The sequence below is a fragment of the Salminus brasiliensis genome, chromosome 5 (assembly GCF_030463535.1).
Source record: "Salminus brasiliensis chromosome 5, fSalBra1.hap2, whole genome shotgun sequence".
NCBI lineage: Eukaryota > Metazoa > Chordata > Actinopteri > Characiformes > Bryconidae > Salminus > Salminus brasiliensis.
Genome location: NC_132882.1, coordinates 2618182 through 2637047, shown reverse-complemented (window position 1 = coordinate 2637047; position 18866 = coordinate 2618182). Strand labels below are relative to the sequence as shown.

The 18866-nt window shown below is 42.2% G+C and overlaps 1 protein-coding gene across 1 annotated transcript in view; it reads right to left on the bottom strand.

The window, feature by feature from the left end:
- The window catches only part of LOC140555823 (guanine nucleotide exchange factor VAV3), a 117899-nt gene extending 102140 nt beyond the window's left edge, over positions 1-15759 (bottom strand). The window contains 3 exon segments of the mRNA XM_072679143.1: positions 10916-11032; positions 15586-15642; positions 15727-15759. Coding sequence (XP_072535244.1) covers positions 10916-11032; positions 15586-15642; positions 15727-15759 — 207 coding nt within the window.
- Positions 15760-18866: the final 3107 nt, after the last annotated feature.

Genomic DNA, 18866 nt, shown 5'->3' with positions numbered 1-18866 from the left:
GCCCAAGAAAGAAAAAAAATGTTTTTATTTATTTATTTATTTATTTATTTTTCTCTTGAGAACAATTAGGGAATTAGGAAAACGATTAGTATTCTTACAAAATATGTTTTTATATATTTTTTAATGTTACAATTACCTCATACAGTTCAGAACTGCCCTCTAAATCGAGTCAAAATAGTTTGATTACTGTAATTATTGTTTACTTTACTGAGGTTATTAGCATTGAACGCCGCCTCTGCTCCACTCGATTGTCCTCGTCACCTGTTTTCCAACATCACACCACAGTTCTCATATTTTCTGAGTAGGATTTGTTTCTTTGACTGTTTCCTCCATCGTCACATTTAACTCTTGTTTAGTAAACGTTTTTTCCTCGACGCAGAATTAACTGAATAACAGATTATAATATATATTACATTTATATTTTTTATATTTAATTATTTAAATTATATTAAATTCCATATGTTTAATTATATTCACCTTTAAAATGTCATCTGTGTTGTTTATGATAAGCTATGAAATGCAGCATTTTTTACAAAATGAGTATTTGGGAACTTCTTAAGTGTTCTTTTAAGAGGATTCTTATTAACATCTTAACAAACTTGGTGTTTACAGGATTGTTTGTAAAATTGCTCTAAGGAAACTATAAATAATAATTATATTATTAATATTTAAGGACATATTTACAATATTTATTGCAAACATTTATACCACGCCACCCCAGCTCAACCAATCAGGAAGCTAGGTCTGGTTTGACACATCCGATGAGCACTACGTATGCTGGAATAAGCATCACAGAGATGCTAGGTAGCTGCCATGCTGTTGCTAAAGGGGCACTAAGTGCTATTCCAGGTGATTACGAAGATGCTACTATATGGGATGCCGTGCTTCCCCAGGTGCTTCCCCAGACGTTTTTTGATAGTTGGGAGGGTGCTGCTAAAGCCAGATCTGATTGTTGCGTTTCCTGTGCTATTTAAGGTGGTCGGTGTGAGCTACCACACCATGTGAGAGACTGGGGTTCGATTCCCGGGCTGGGTGGCTATCCTGCGCTACATCACCTTGGCAAGACTCCTAACACTGCCATGTACCAACGCTGTAACACGAGTAACCTTGTAAGAGTGTCAGCTAAATGCCATAAATGTAAATGTCAAGGTGGTTGCTATGGTGTCACAGCTAGTGTACCTGCATCAAAAGAGACATGAAAGGGTCCAGATCAGAAGAATAAAAGAAAATGACGCTACGTGGAAACACAAAGCGTAGAAGGCATCTACCGTTACCGTATTTTTACCACCTCGCCCCCGGCCCTTCAACAGCCAATCGGGAAGCTAGGACTAAGGTTAAAAAAGGTCAAGAGACATGAAAAAAGACTGTTAGCTTGATCATTTGTATGAAACGTTTATTAAACCAAATCAATCCGAGTGTTCACTGTGCTTTTCTGCAGCTCTGCTTCAGCCGAGAGCTTTAGTCTGTCTCTTCCACTTTGTTTAATTCAGGCTCAGCGCTGGTTTACACAGACAGGACGCTGCAGGAACGCTTGTAGAGCCTTTGTCCCGGGATCAAAGCAGCCATGGAGCTGTTCCACACACACACACACACACACACACACACACACACACACAAACACACACACACACAGGGCAAACGAACAGCACAGATGTTTTTTCCAGCCGGCCGCTGATCGCAGCGCTGTGTGAGCCTCTCCGAGCTGCTCTTCAGCTGCCACGTCCGGCAACACTTGGGCGAGTGACACAATCACAGAGAGAGAGAGAGAGAGAGAGAGAGAGAGAGAGAGGGAGCTGCAATAGAGGGAGTGGACACGTGTGTTGTGTGTTTCTGAGTGTCAGGACGACTCTGCGGGACGTTCTGGGTCCTCTGAGAGAGGGACGTGAACCCGTCACAGCAACAGAACACTGTGTGATCACGAGTCTTGGTGAACATCATCACAGCTGTGGTTTGGGGCGAAGCACATCCACCCAGCTGTAATTTCACTCGCTGGAACAGCCCTCCTCCTACAGACTTCACCAGAAAGCACAGCAAAGGTGCTGTTAGGTGGCTGCTGTGGAGTTGGTAGGCAGTAGTTGTTGCTAAGCAGTTGCTATGGCACCCTACATGATTACTAGAGGGTTTTGATGGACAGTTGCTATGCTGTTGCCAAGCAGTTGTAATGATATTCAAGTCAAGTCAGGAGGCTTTTATTGTCATTCTGTCGGAGTACGAGGACACAGTGGAGTGGAATTACGCTCCTCCTTGGGGGGCCGAAGCAGTGATGGCTCGGATGCTTTGGTACCTTCTGCCAGACGAGTAGGGTCTATGTGAGGGGTGGGTGGGGTCGTCCACAATGCTGGTGGTGTAAGGGTCTTGCGGTCAGAGACGTTGCGATTCTCAGATCAGACAACAGACAGTGATGCAGCTGCTCAGGACGACAGTCCCTCTATAGTCACTCTATAGGGGGGGTCTGAGGCTCTGCTGGGCTCTCTTGGCTGGTGTTGAGGGACCAGGTGAGGTTCTCTTCCATGTAAACACTGAGCAACTTGGTGATCCTGTTGAACAGTAAGGGGTCGGGTGATTCCAGTCCGTTATCAGCTGCACTCGTCCAGCCAACTCCAGCGCCCAGGGAGAGAGCATAGAGAGTGAAGGCCCAACAGTGGCAGGGGCAGCTGGCCGAGCCCAGGTATTGAACCCGCAACCCTGTCATCAATAGCTCAGAGCTCTAACCGCTGACCCACCACTGACGCCCAGACAGTCCTCACTGTCATCAGCGAACCTGATGATATGGTTTGAGCTGCAAAGTCACGAGTCAGCAGAGTGAACAGCAGTGGACTGAGCACACACCCCTGAAGGTCACCGACACGGCGATGCTGCTGCCAGTCCTGACTGACTGAGTGCTCTCAGTCAGGAAATCCAGAACCCAGTTGCAGAGGGACGTGTTCAGGCCCAGCTTCGAACTAAACATAGAAGTCGCTCAGCACGTCTGGAAGGGAGGCATCGCTATCCCAAGCAGGTGGAGGTGGCTTATCGTTGGCGACGGCCTGGACGTCCTGCCGCATGCGCTGTGTGTCTGCAGTGTCCAGAAAATGTTCATGGGTTTTCTTTGCGGACTCGTGCCTGTTTTGCAGCTGTTTGGGTTCTGCTGGATGTTCTTCTGGATGTTCCATCTCCCGAACTTTCATTATTTAACCAGGCCAAGATAAATAGCTTTCCATTCAAGACCAAATGTATTGTTTCTGAGTTTCGGGACGTTTCTGCGGGACGTTCTTGGTCCTCTGAGTGAGAGACGTGAATCCGTCTAGATGAGAACCGTCAGTGTTTTTTTTTTTTTTGTTACATAGAGGTTGTTACAGGTAGACACTCTCACTGACCACTGACTTTATGTTTATTTGGGTTTATTCTAATGTTATATAGAGTTAATTACAGGTAGACACTCTCACTGACCACTGACTTTATATTTATTTGGGTTTATTCTAATGTTATATAGAGTTAATTACAGGTAGACACTCTCACTGACCACTGACTTTATGTTTATTTGGGTTTATTCTAATGTTATATAGAGTTAACTACAGGTAGACGCTCTCACTGACCACTGACTTTATGTTTATTTTGGTTTGTTTTAATATTATATAGAGTTAATTACAGGTAGACACTCTCACTGACCACTGACTTTATGTTTATTAGGGTTTATTCTAATATTATATAGAGTTTATTACAGGTAGACACTCTCACTGACCACTGACTTTATGTTTATTAGGGTTTATTCTAATGTTATATAGAGTTCATTACAGGTAGACACTCTCACTGACCACTGACTTTATGTTTATTAGGGTTTATTCTAATGTTATATAGAGTTCATTACAGGTAGACACTCACTGACCACTGACTTTATGTTTATTAGGGTTTATTCTAATGTTATATAGAGTTAATTACAGGTAGACACACTCACTGACCACTGACTTTATGTTTATTTGGGTTTATTCTAATGTTATATAGAAGTTAATTACAGGTAGACACTCTCACTGACCACTGACTTTATGTTTATTTGGGTTTATTCTAATGTTATATAGAGTTAATTACAGGTAGACACTCTCACTGACCGCTGACTTTATGTTTATTTGGGTTTATTCTAATGTTATAAACCTAGTAGATGAGAACCGTCAGTAACAGAACACTGTGTGTTTCCCAGTCTTGGTGAACATACATATAAGATAAATAGGTTTCCATTCAAGACCAAATTTAAGGCTAATCTTATAAAACCTAATAAAAAAGTGAGTTTTCTCCCATTTTATATAATTTTTTATATGATTTATTTAATTATTAATTTAGTAGCATCACTTTTGCAATGTTTTCTTATGTCTCGACTTCTTATGTGCAGCGTTCCCATTCATACCTCCAGCAGTGGAGTGTCTCCTCCTTCTATAACATCTCTGTTCTCAGTTCTGCTTCTGTTAAGGTACCCCAGCATCCAGCTCTCTGCTAAGGCAGACCCCAGCGTCAGACCCCAGCTATGGTAGAGCGCTCATGAGGATCACAGTTCCTCGCTCTACCGTTACACACTGCGAGCAGATGTTTAATTCAGCAGCAGAGTCTATTTTTAAAGACAATCCGAGGACAACGCCAGAACAGCGCTGAAGATCCCGGAGGATGAGTGGCAGTTCCACTGATCTGCGGCTTTTGTCTCCCTCCATGGAGCTGTGTGTTCTCGTGAAGCCCCCTGACTCCTCCGTAATTCTATTAGACGTTAAAAATGAATCATTTCTCTCTTTGCGTATTTTTCTTTACGCAACGACGAGAGGAAGCGTTATTCAACCACAGGAAGGAGAACAGAAACAATCACAAAGGCGTTCAGCTGGAGAACCAGCGCTCACGTTTAGGTCATTTTCGTACCTGCCTTGTTTGCTCTGGACCAATCAAACTTCTCCTTTAGCTTTAGTAGGAAACACTCCACCCGTTCCCAGCCTGCTTTCAGGTGAGTGCTGCTTCAGTTCACTGCTGCTGGGACCGTATTTTATCCTGGTCCACATCAAACGAGGGGCCAAAACATCAGCCCTTCTTTTAGCAGCACATCAACAGTGTAAAGTCTGCGACTACTACTAGAACCAGTATAAATAACCAGCTGGTCTTCTCTGTAGAGAGGCGAGACTGTGAGGACTATAGTGGCCCAGAGGCTAAAATTCACTGAAGTACAATAAACACTCCACTGTAGTGCAGACCACAGCATCTGCCACTCAGATATTAAAGATAAGTCAAGACTGCTGCTATTGACTTTCTGTTTATATGGGTTTATTCTAATGTTACATAGAGTTAATTACAGGTAGACACTCACTGACCACTGATTTTATGTTTATTTGGGTTTAGTCTAATGTTATATAAAGTTAATTACAGGTAGACACTCTCACTGACCACTGACTTTATGTTTATTTGGGTTTATTCTAATGTTATATAGAGTTAATTACAGGTAGACACTGTCACTGACCACTGACTTTATGTTTATTTGGGTTTATTCTAATGTTATATAGAGTTCATTACAGGAAGACACTCTCACTGACCGCTGACTTTGTTTATTTAGGTTTATTCTAATGTTATATAGAGTTAATTACAGGTAGACACTCTCACAGACCACTGACTTTATGTTTATTACAGTTATATATAGAATAGTTATATATACAATTTTACAGGTAGATATTCTCATAGTAGATACTTGTATCCTTGCAACCATTTACTCGTAGTCTTTCTCTGACTAAATAAAACAGTACTAAGCTCTTACTAATCCAAACTGTCCTCTGAATGAGCTTCCACTCACGCTTACACTCGCACGAAGAAACACAGCGCATCCAACAAGAACCGAAGCCTCCTCCCTCTCACAGCAAGCTCTGCTGACGGATTCCACACACTGCTCTATTTTTACTGTTTGCGGTGTGAACACACACCACCCAAACTCCTCTGGCAGGCAGATTTACACCAGTAAACACAGATACAGCCAGTGCGTTTCCATTCCACCAGCAGAATGGATACTGGTTTGGCTGTGGAAAGGGGCTCAACGTGAATACTGATCATGCCAACGTGTAAAAAACCTTTAAAATATCCACTGCTAAAGTGACCATCAACCTCTATGGCCCAGAGACAATTCAGCAGGTCCACCACAAGACAAGAGCCCGTCATTAACACCACAAATGACATGGCCAGGATACAAGCTGGTCACAAGTGCAGGAATGAGTCAAGAGACAGTTCCGCTTTGTGTTTTATGGACCAGCGAGATAAGGATGACCCTCTGAACAAATGACAGGAAGGCTGCAGCGTGCACAATGGAACAGACAGCAGATGATGGAACAGACAGCAGTTACATCATTAGCGTGGAAGAAGCTGGAGGCCTGCTCAACTACTTCACTGCTCGTTACTTATAGCGCAGCTAAACCCGGCGTCACCACAACCGTTTCTGAGATATCCCACCCTCCTACTCACAACAGCAGGAGGCCAGACTCATCATTATCTTCAACCTGGCGTCAGTACAGCTCCTCCGGCCCTACACCTCACACAGCCAACGGAGATGCAGCAGAATGAGCCAAGATGTGAAAGGTCACCCGCGCTGAATGCAGGGTCCAGCTGGAATAGCCGAAAGGCTTCGATCAGAGGGGCTTCTAACAGGCCTGGGGTCACACAGCTGCCAAAGATCAATGGTCCTTATGCTAACAAACACACACTTTCAGATCCATACAGTGTGTACAGTGTGTTCAGTATATGTACAGTGTGTATAGTATGTATAGTGTATGTACAGTGTGTATAGTGTATGTACAGTGTGTATAGTATGTATAGTGTATGTACAGTGTGTATAGTGTATGTACAGTGTGTATAGTATGTATAGTGTATGTACAGTGTGTATAGTGTATGTACAGTGTGTGTACAGTGTGTATAATGTGTATACAGTGTGTATAGTGTATGTACAGTGTATGTACAGTGTGTATAGTGTGTATACAGTGTGTATAGTGTGTTTAGTATATGTACAGTGTGTATAGTGTATGTACAGTGTGTATAGTGTATGGACAGTGTGTATAGTGTGTGTACAGTGTGTATAGTGTGTATACAGTGTGTATAGTGTGTTTAGTATATGTACAGTGTGTATAGTGTATGGACAGTGTGTATAGTGTGTATATAGTGTGTATAGTGTATGGACAGTGTGTATAGTGTGTATACAGTGTGTATAGTGTGTTTAGTATATGTACAGTGTGTATAGTGTATGTACAGTGTGTATAGTGTATGGACAGTGTGTATAGTGTATGTACAGTGTGTATAGTGTGTATACAGTGTGTATAGTGTGTTTAGTATATGTACAGTGTGTATAGTGTATGGACAGTGTGTATAGTGTGTATACAGTGTGTAAAGTGTATGTACAGTGTGTATAGTGTGTATACAGTGCGTATAGTGTGTTTAGTATATGTACAGTGTGTATAGTGTATGGACAGTGTGTATAGTGTGTATACAGGGTGTATAGTGTGTTTAGTATATGTACAGTGTGTATAGTGTATGGACAGTGTGTATAGTGTGTATACAGTGTGTAAAGTGTATGTACAGTGTGTATAGTGTGTATACAGTGTGTACAGTGTGTATAGTATGTATAGCAGCTCCTTCAGCGACAGGCTGCTTCACCCCAAGTGTGTGAAGGAGGGGTATCGCAGGTCCTTCCTTCCTGCTGCCGTCAGACTCCACAACCAGCACTGCTCCCAGCGGACCACATACACACACACTTAAACTACACACACTTACAGGAAATAGAGCTACTTTTCCACCCACCACACACATGTGCACTTAAGGGTCAATGTGTCTTGCTTTGCCTTTACTGCTGTGACACTGTGAATTTCCCCGCTGGGGGACTAATAAAGGACTATCTTATCTTATCCAATTTAGTTTTGTGATTTCACATAGACTTTATGAGCTGACTTTCAGCTCAGGGTAAGTGGAAGTAAGTGGAAATTTCCATTAGTCAAATGATCTTGACACTGTATCATGTCTGTACGTACAACTAGATACATCCCACATATTACTAGACTACTTGAAATTAGATGAATATGTGTGATAACAGATTTTTGAGTTCGAACAGTTGAGTCAATTATACTACTGTCTGCATGAGGTCGTTCCCCCCAGGCTACCTTCTCACAGTTATTCAGATATATTCTTCATAAAGGTTGACTGCTTTGTCTCAGTGTTGTAAAAGGCTGTAAAAAACAAGTGAACAAAACTCATGTTAAGAAACCATCTGTATTTAAAACTTTACTTTAGCACTGATTACTTTAAACAACTATACTGTATATAGTGTGTGTGTGTAGTGTATGTATAGTGTGTGTATAGTGTGTATAGTGTATGTACAGTGTGTATAGTGTGTGTACAGTGTGTGTACAGTGTGTATAGTGTATGTACAGTGTGTATATAGTGTGTTTTTAGTGTATGTATAGTGTGTTTAGTATATGTACAGTGTGTATAGTGTAGGTAGTGTGTATATAGTGTGTTTTTAGTGTATGTACAGTGTGTATAGTGTATGTACAGTGTGTATAGTGTGTATAGTGTGTTTAGTATATGTACAGAGTGTACAGTGTGTATAGTGTGTGTACAGTGTGTATCGTGTGTAAAGTGTGTATCGTGTGTAAAGTGTGTATCGTGTGTATAGTGTGTGTATAGTGTGTATAGTGTGTATACAGTGTGTATAGTGTGTTTAGTATATGTACAGAGTGTACAGTGTGTATAGTGTGTGTACAGTGTGTATCGTGTGTAAAGTGTGTGTATAGTGTGTGTACAGTGTGTATAGTGTGTTTAGTATATGTACAGAGTGTACAGTGTGTATAGTGTGTGTACAGTGTGTATCGTGTGTAAAGTGTGTGTATAGTGTGTGTACAGTGTGTATCGTGTGTAAAGTGTGTATCGTGTGTATAGTGTGTGTATAGTGTGTGTATAGTGTGTATCGTGTGTAAAGTGTGTATCGTGTGTATAGTGTGTGTATAGTGTGTATCGTGTGTATAGTGTGTGTATAGTGTGTGTATAGTGTGTATCGTGTGTGGTATTATAGGTAGTTCCATCTTTATAACACATAAGTGTTGTATTATTACACATAGATACTTAATATAATACTTATATAATACAAATGAGCAATTTACACTTTGTGAGAGCAGACTGACTGTAAGTGCTGGTGTTAATAATAAAACCTACAGATACGAGGTTTCTGCAGCACAGTGCCAAAATGCAACCACAGCATTGGGGAACTACGTCAGATCAAACAGCAGAACTAGCCACGTTAAACCTTAATGATGGAACACCAACACACACTTTCCCACCTCACAGCTTCAGTCTATCCCACCCTAAACACTCAGCCCAGCCCCATCAAAGCCAGACAGGAGCCACACACCCCACCTCCTCAACGGGACGTCCCGAAACCCTGCCGCTCTGCACTGATCCTTAATTAAAGCCACAGTGCTGTGTGCTGCCCAAGCAGCAGGGTGGGGATGAGCGTCAGACTCGACAGCACAGCCCGTCTAAACACACACACACACACTGCTGAGACTCTACAACACAACCTCACTACACACACACACACAAACACAGTGCTGCATCATCACTCACTAATAACCAACCAACGGCCTTTTAAAGCCCAGTAAAACACAGCCGGCTCAGACAAATGCTTTATTTAACAAGTGGAAACTCCCCTGATGCTCCTGCCACGTTTCACACCTGCGGAGACCCGACTGAGCCTAACCTTTACACCCTGCAGACTCCTAGAACACCCGAGAGCCGACCTCGGCCATTTCATTCAGGCTGGACTTCAGTTTAACCCCCAGTCTGACAAATTAAAGCATCCCTCTGTATCAGCTCCACCTTAAACCAGCAGCTTCAGGATCATGCTGATGCTCCACTGTCTGTAACAGGGGGAGAACGGCGTCTCCGTCATTCCCGCTCCGGGCCGGAGCGCTGCTGCTGCTACTGCACTATATGGAGGTTTGGTGGTGGAGCTGCAGGAGGAGAACCTCTCTCCAGAACTGCTGCTGTGTAACGCTGCAGAACCCATAGAGTCACATTAGTGTAAAATCCTGTAGTGTTACTCTACCACCTCCGCCCACATGCTGCTCCACCTTCAGATCAAGCCTCTGGAGCTCAGATCTCAGCTTGTCCAGAAATGCATGTGTACAGCTGTCCATGAGGGGGCGCTTAAAGCATGATCTGTATTTACTGCAGTGGAGTAAAAGTGAAGTCCAGTGTAGGAGGAGCCCAGGAGCCTAAAAAAAACTAATTCTTACATAATGCTGCTTTAAGCCTTAAGCTGGAGTAAATGTCTCTACTAAGCACTGCTGTGGGGATTTGATTGAATTCAGCCACAAGAGCATCAGTAAGGTCGGGATGTTGGAGGACGATAGCCATCCCACCTCATCATCCTCAAGTCCCCAACTCATCCTATTCAGAAGTATTGGATGGAGCACCATCCATCATTCCACAGCTCAATGCTGGGGGGCTTTATACCCCTCTATAGGGGGATTTTAGGAATGGTGCCACTAGGTTCATTTAATTCTTCAGGGTGTCCTATTCTGTTGGCAGTACTTCTCTACAGGGACTAGACAAGCTCTGTGTGTGTGTGTGTGTGTGTGTGGATTTGCACATCTGTGTCAGCAATGGGTGCAGCCTAAAGTAGCTGAATGCATTCATTAGAAGGGGTGTCCACAAACATTTGGACATATAGTGTATTAAAACATTTAGACAGTGCCTTGCAAATACGGATCCACCACAACCTGAAGCGGATAAGAAGACGGATGGACGGCTGGATTAACGGATAGACAGTAATGCCTCCTAATGACTTATCCATATTGGGACCCCCGGCCCGAGAAGCCGCAACACCCGCCGTTCATCCCGGCTCCCGTCACACCAGCTTAAAGGAAAGCTGAAGGAGGCTTACCTTGCCGAAATCTCGCACATCAAACAGGTCAAAGGCCTCGAACAGCTCGCTCTTCTTCATACCGAACACCTCTGAGCAGGCACACAGGAACGTCCTGATGTTCTTCAAGCACAGGAACTAGGAGGAGAAACCAGAGACACACACTTTCTTTATTATGCATTTGTAGCTTTGAGCTTTTAGGAACTGCTAACCGAAACTCCACACGTTCTTTATGAGGTATTTCAGTACTAGCTTTGAGCTTTGAGGAACTGCCGACAGAAACCAGAGACAGACGCTTAAGACTGAAACGAAAACAAGTCACAACTTTTAGTGTATTTTACATATTTTAATGTATTTTACGGATAAAGAACCAAACATTTCAGCTAATCAGTGTCAGTGCTAGCTTTTATCTTTAATGAACCTGAAAGAGAAACAAACGTTTGTGTATTTTAAGAACGTTAGTGTGTTTTAGTGCATTAATAGTTTACACTGTTAGAAACAGAACCAGGGACAGAGGTGTTTTTAGGTGCTAGCTTTCAGCTTTTAGTGTATTTGACATATTTTCATGTATTTTACGGACCTAAAAAACAAACCAAAGTCAGAGGAATTTCAGCTAATCCATTTGAGTGCTAGCTTTTAGCTTTAAGGAACCTGAAAGAGAAACAAACGTTTGTGTATTTTATTACTGGCTTTCAGTTTTTAGTGTATTTTACTTATTTTAATGTATTTTAGTGTTTTACAGTTGGACCTAAAAAAGAAAAAACGTCAGAGGCTTTTTGGCGAAAGTGTTTTGGTGCTAGCTTGTAGCTTTTACAAGTTTTTAGTGTATTTTATAATGGGTCCCATTGTTACAGCCCACCCTAATCTCACGTGGGTCCCATTTAGGCCCCATGTGCAGTGTACAAGCCATGTTTAACCCCTGCTGGGCTCATCAGTGACACTGGTGGGTTCCCTGGTGGGCATTCATATGAGGGGCCAAGCTGGAACCAACAGACAATACTTACTGGTCTCCAGTTGGGATACCCATACAGTCCCAACATGGGCATGTCATCTAGGTCAGTGAAAGAATTGGTAATGGTGTTTTCACTGCATAGACAGACAGACAGATAAACAGACACACAGACAGACAGATAGATAGATCGACAGACAGACAGCACACACTCTCTCATGTATGTTGGTTTACTGTAGAGGATCTTCACTTGTTTACACTTGTCACATCAACAACACATGCACTTTGGGCAGGGGCGCACAAACTTTTGCACTTGGCTGAATGTAGCATTTCTGGTGTTGTCGTTGGACCAGAGATTAGCATCAGGAAATTTTAATCTGCTGAACAGCAGTGTGAGTTCCTGGTCAGTCAGTGGTCAGATAACCATCTTAATGGGCGTCCTGTTACACACTCCGGCCGGCTCCCCTCTCACAGAGCTGACCTGCAGCTGCGGGCTTCACAGTTAACCCTTTGATGCAGAGGAAATTCAGCCTGTGCCACCGTCTTCTCCAGTAATGATGGGATCTCTGCTGTATTTATCTTTAATAGAATTATTATTATTATTATATTGAATTTGAATTATTTATTTATTTTGTAGATTTTTAGTTTGTGTGACACCATCTACTGCAAACACATGAACACCTCTCTACAGAGCACTGATCTCCTGCTGACTGCAGTGTGCTGAATTACACCGTTCAGCTCAGTGTAAACAGTACTCTGATGTGCGCCGTGCTCTATTTCATTACCTGCCACTGTTATCACACTTTCACTGTCCTTACATACAGCAGGCTGGCTCAGAGAATCTACCTACCCAGTACCCTACTGCTGTTCGTGCGTATATATATATATATATATATATATATATATATATACACAATTCATATATTCAATCACCTCCTGATTCATATATTCAACTTAAATATACATGAAATAACTCTACTAGGTCTAATTTTATTTTTCTGTGTTTACTCTATTAACAGTTATGAAGTCAATTGCATAGAATATCTATTATCTGGAGAATATATAATTTTAATATTTTAAAAACATCTATCTGCAAACAGCCCTAATAGAAATGTTTATACTGAGGATAACTGTATAAAATACTGAGAATAAATGTATCAAATATTGAGGATAAATGTATAAAACATTGAGAATAAATGTATAAAACATTGAGAATAAATGTATCACATATTGAGGATAAATGTATAAAATATTGAGAATAAATGTATAAAACATTGAGAATAAATGTATCACATATTGAGGATAAATGTATAAAACATTGAGAATAAATGTATAAAACATTGAGAATAAATGTATCACATATTGAGGATAAATGTATAAAATATTGGGAATAAATGTATCAAATATTGAGGATAAATGTATCAAATATTGGGAATAAATGTATAAAACATTGAGAATAAATGTATAAAATATTGGGAATAAATGTATCAAATATTGAGGATAAATGTATCAAATATTGAGGATAAATGTAAAAAATATTGAGGATAAATGTAAAAAATATTGAGAATAAATGTATAAAACATTGAGAATAAATGTATAAAATATTGGGAATAAATGTATCAAATATTGAGGATAAATGTATCAAATATTGAGGATAAATGTAAAAAATATTGAGAATAAATGTATCAAATATGGAGGATAAATGTATCAAATATTGAGAATAAATGTATAATATATTGAGGATAAATGTAAAAAATATTGAGAATAAATGTATAATATATTGAGGATGAATGTAAAAAATATTGAGGATAAATGTAAAAAATATTGAGAATAAATGTATCAAATATTGAGGATAAATGTAAAAAATATTGAGAATAAATGTATCAAATATGGAGGATAAATGTATCAAATATTGAGGATAAATGTAAAAAATATTGAGGATAAATGTAAAAAATATTGAGGATAAATGTAAAAAATACTGAGGATAAATGAACAGTATATTAGCTATTTGTCAGACAGTGTGTTTGCATTACTAAAGTTTAAGAGAAGGACCATTTGCACCCCACCACCACCCCTGCTCCACCTGATGAACCAATTATGCTCGACCTCTGCCTGACGGTCTGGCTTCGGGTCCCATCAGCTCAAAGCCCCCCAGCCAGGCAGGCGTGGTCCGCACTTCACAAATAAATGATAAGTGCTGAAAATCCATCATATTGTGTGTGAGGTGAGCACATGGAGTTCAGGCATAGAACCACTTACCTAAAGTTACTATGAACTGGTTACTATGACTACATATATATATTATATAAAATTAAATAAATAAAATGAAAGTCATTAAAGTACACACATGACTCAGAGGAGGCTATTAGTTATTAGTTAATTAGTTAAAGGAGACAAACACACACACCCTACATGGTGTGAGATGCAGGGGAGACGTTAAGTAAGACAGGGTTAACAACATCTGCCTCTCTAGCCCCCCTGCCAACTTCCTGTAAGACTGAGAAGCTAAAGTTGTGAGGTGGACATCCGTGTCTATCTTGAGCAACAGGCAAGGTTTCGGAGGAAGTGGTGTGTGTGTGTGTGTGTGTTTTTGTCTTAGAGCCGAGGGAAACACACACTGTCACCTGCAGTGAATGCAGAGGTACAGTACCATCAGATTAAGAACAATGCAGTGTGGTCTACAGCCTACACATCTCGAAGACAACAGCGTGGGCTTACAGCTACTACTATTATTATCATTACTATTACTATAATCATACTATTAGAATCAACACTCCCACTCACTGCCTCTCAGATCTCAGAGAGTATGTATTTATATATACAGTACATTTATATAACATTAATAATATTGCCCATATGTAATATACATACATACTCAAATATCTACACTACATTGACAAAAGTATTGGGACTCCTGCTCATCGCTCATTGTTTCTTCTGAAATCAAGACTATTTAAAAAGAGTTTCTCCTGCTTCTGTTGGAGTAACTGTCACTACTGTCCAGAGAAGAACATTATCTACCAGATCCTGGAGGAGCATTGCTGTGAGGATCTGATTGCATTCGGTGAGGTCAGCATGTTAGATGATGATCACCAGCCCATCTCATCCCCAACTCATACCAAAACTGCTGGAGTACTGGGGTACTGGAGCTCCACCACTATCATTCCAGAGAACACAGTTCTTCCACTGCTCTGTGGATGCTGGGGGGCTTCATACCCCTCTACTAGCCCACGCCTGGCATTATTAGGCAGCATGGTGCCAATAGAGTCCTATTCTATTGGCAGTGCTTCTTCTCTACAGGGACTAGACAAGTTGTCTGTGTGTGTTAGCAATGGGTGCAACTTAAAGTATGCATTCGTTTAATAGGGGTGTCCACAAATATTTGGACATATAGAGTAAAAGCATATGCATGTGTGTGTGTATATGTATAAATGTAACAATATGTTCTATATGTATTGTACATAAAATAATAATAATAATATGTTCCATGTGTTTACATATAGGGTGGTATATATTCCTTCTATTTCACAGCCATAAGATGCACACACACACACACACACATACACCCTGCACAGCCCCTACGGTTTCTTATTAGAAGCTACAAATGATGAGTTGAGAAGAAAAGGCCTTGAGCTGCACATGTGCTCAGATAAGACAGGAGAACTGAGAAATGTTCAGCTAGCAGAAGCTTCCCAGCCTTCGCTCTCGGGTTTCCTCACGTTATCGGGAAAGTGCATCTTACAGGCGGCCCTCCGAGCCACACAGCCGCGGAGTATCTGAAGGAAGCAGGCCTGCCATGCTGATACACAGCGAGAGGAAGAAAGGCAGACAGAGGGCGAGAAAACAGGGCTGAAGAGAGAGAGAGAGAGAGAGAGCAGAGTACCACCACCACACACTTCAGCCGCTTGACCCACATGCAGCCTTTGTTTGGTGCCTAAGAGGCTAATAACAATAGTAGTGCATACCCTACCCGTTAGCATGGTGTGCGGGTAAGACGCGGGTTCGAACAGTTTGGTGGTGGATAACTGGGTCGAATGCCAAGACAGGAAGTCTAAGTGAAAGTTGCAGCTCTTGACCTGCTTACCGGCAGTGAAGCCGACCACACACTGCTTTAACACCTGCTGCTGCTGCTGCGATCTACCACTACTGTCACTGATACACAGCGCCGGTCAGAGACCCACCCTGACGCAGCTCAATTTTGGTCAAAACCAAGAATTAAAGCCATTAAAACGAACCTGCAGTGTTAAGCTGTGTGTGTTTCTGGCCATGGTTGATGGAAGAGACAAACCGTGAACCTCTAACCCTGCAGGACCTCTAACACTTCAGAAGAACATCCAGCAGAACCAGAACAGAGCTGGAAAACGGACCGATTCCAAACCCCCGAAACTGTTACATCACAGTCTCGACTCGTTATAGCCACACCCCCAACATTTACATAAACCCCACCCGCTGACAGAAGCGTCCATCAGAGCTGGTGATAGATGGTAGAACGCAGCGGCAACTTCAGGAGAGTAGTTATGGGAATTATGGGTTGCTATGGGAACCAGGTTTAGAGAAAGTGCCATTCTGGGAAGCCCAGCTGTGAAAAGTGAGCTTATTGGCTTAGAGCCAACAGTGATCCAATAAACTGATCGCCATCACCGGATATCCCACATGTCCGAATGTTTGTGGACACACCTTCTAATAAATGCATCCATTGCTGACACAGATGTTCAAATGCACACACACACACACACACACACACACACTGCTGGTCTAGACCCTGTAGAGAAGTACTGCCAATAGAATCGAACATGAACCTATCGGCATCATGATGCCTAATAATGCCAGGCGTGGGCTAGAGGGGTGTAAAGCCCCCCAGCATTGAGGAGCTGTGGAGCAGTGGAGGAACTGTGTTCTCTGGAATGATGGTGGAGGAGCTCCATCCAGTACTTTTGATGATGAGGTGGGGTGGTGATCTTCATCCTGCAACATCCTGACCTCACTAATGCTCTTGAGGTGGAATGCAATCAAATCCTCACAGCAATGCTCCTCCTGGTAGAAAAGCCTTCTGGTAGAAAGCCTTCTTCTTCTCTGGACAGTAGAGACAGTTACTCCAACAAAAGCAGGACCAGCTCTTTATTAATAAACTTGATTTCAGAAGAAACAGTAAATGAGCAGGTGTCCCTATACTTTTGTCCACATAGCGTATGTACATGTGAAATATCAGCATACAGCACCATCCTCCCACCCTTCCGCCCATTTCAGTGCATCTCTAAGCTTTGGAGAAGTGGTTGATAGTAGATGAATAAGCAACAACGGCTTCTTTACCAGCTTGTGAAACAATAGAGAAATTACATTAATCCGTACTGAAGTCTCATATGTGCAGCGCCACCAGAGCAAGCCTCCACCATCTACATCTGTATTCTTGACCACACTGTGGTTCCATGGCAACCGTGAAGATTGGAGGCACATAACCAATGGGAACCACACTGTCTAATCAAATTCCCATCACTGCGCTCTTCGGCTTTCGGTAGCAAAGGAAGAGCCGTGGTAGAATCAACGCTCTGCTCAAACCCTTATTAGTTAATGAACCTCAATTAACGGAGGACCCCCAGAGGAACACCGAGGTCTTTAAGGGAATTCAATTAGGCACCAGATCGATCAGCAAAGTGTACATCGTGGCATTTACTGTGGGACTGACCTCCAGCTCAACACCAACTGCAGAAGGTGGAGACTGTAGAATTCAGCAGTGTTTTCCAGGACAAAAGAAGACCTGAGCAGCTTCACGGTTAACAGAGCAGACAGGGTAGAGCATGGAGTTGAAGGGTGGAGATGTTTTTTAACTCAGGAAGAGCAGGCTGTACTGCCAGGCCAGTATGTGAGGAGTGAGCAGAAACAGCTGTGTGTTAAGGCCAGTCTGGGCCAAATGGAGAAAGGCCGCAGCAGAGAAACAGTCCACAAAACTCCCACATGTAGCAGGACATCCCACTGCAGCGGATAAAGTATCAGGCTGTGGAGGGGGTTTTTAGGGCTGCACCATATGAATAAAGTACCACACTGTAACGATCCTGCTGTTATACACAGTGAGATCGAGCGTATGCTATAAACTGAGCGCTCTGACCATGCTTAACAAAAGAAAAGAAGGACACACAATGGCAAAGGATGGGCATAGATATGAATAGGTGTGGGTTTGAATGCCTATTGCTATGGACGGGTATGGATGAATACGAGTATGGGTGGGTAGGATGGATGTGGATGGGTATGAGAATGAATGTGTATGGCTATAGATGCATATGGATGGAAAGGGTAGATGTTGGTTGTTATGGGTATGGATGAGTATAAATAGGTTTGGATGAGTAGGATGGAGGTATGGGTGTGAATGGGTATAAGTATGGATAGTAGGATGAGTATGGTATGGATGGATGGGTATATGTGGATGGATGGGTGGTAGGATAGATGGGTATGGTATGGATGGATGGGTGGTAGGATAGATGGGTATGGTATGGATGGATGGGTATATGTGGATGGATGGATGGGTATGGTATGGATGGATGGGTATGGTATGGATGGATGGGTATATGTGGATGGATGGGTGGTAGGATAGATGGGTATGGTATGGATGGATGGGTATATGTGGATGGATGGATGGTAGGATGGATGGGTATGGTATGGATGGATGGGTATGGTATGGATGGATGGGTATGGTATGGATGGATGGGTATATGTGGATGGATGGGTGGTAGAATAGATGGGGATGGTATGAATGGATGGGTGTGGGTGGATGGATGGATGGTAGGATAGATGGGTATGTATGGATGGATGGGTATATGTGGATGGATGGATGGTAGGATGGATGGGTATGGTATAGATGGATGGGTATAGGTGGATGGATAGTATGTTGGATGAAAGTTGATTGGTATGGGTAGGATGGATATGGGTATAAGTATGGATGACTAAAGATGGGTATAATGTGTATGGATGGGTGGGATGGATGTTGGTATGGATATGGTTGGGTATGGTATGGATGAAGGTGTGTGGGTG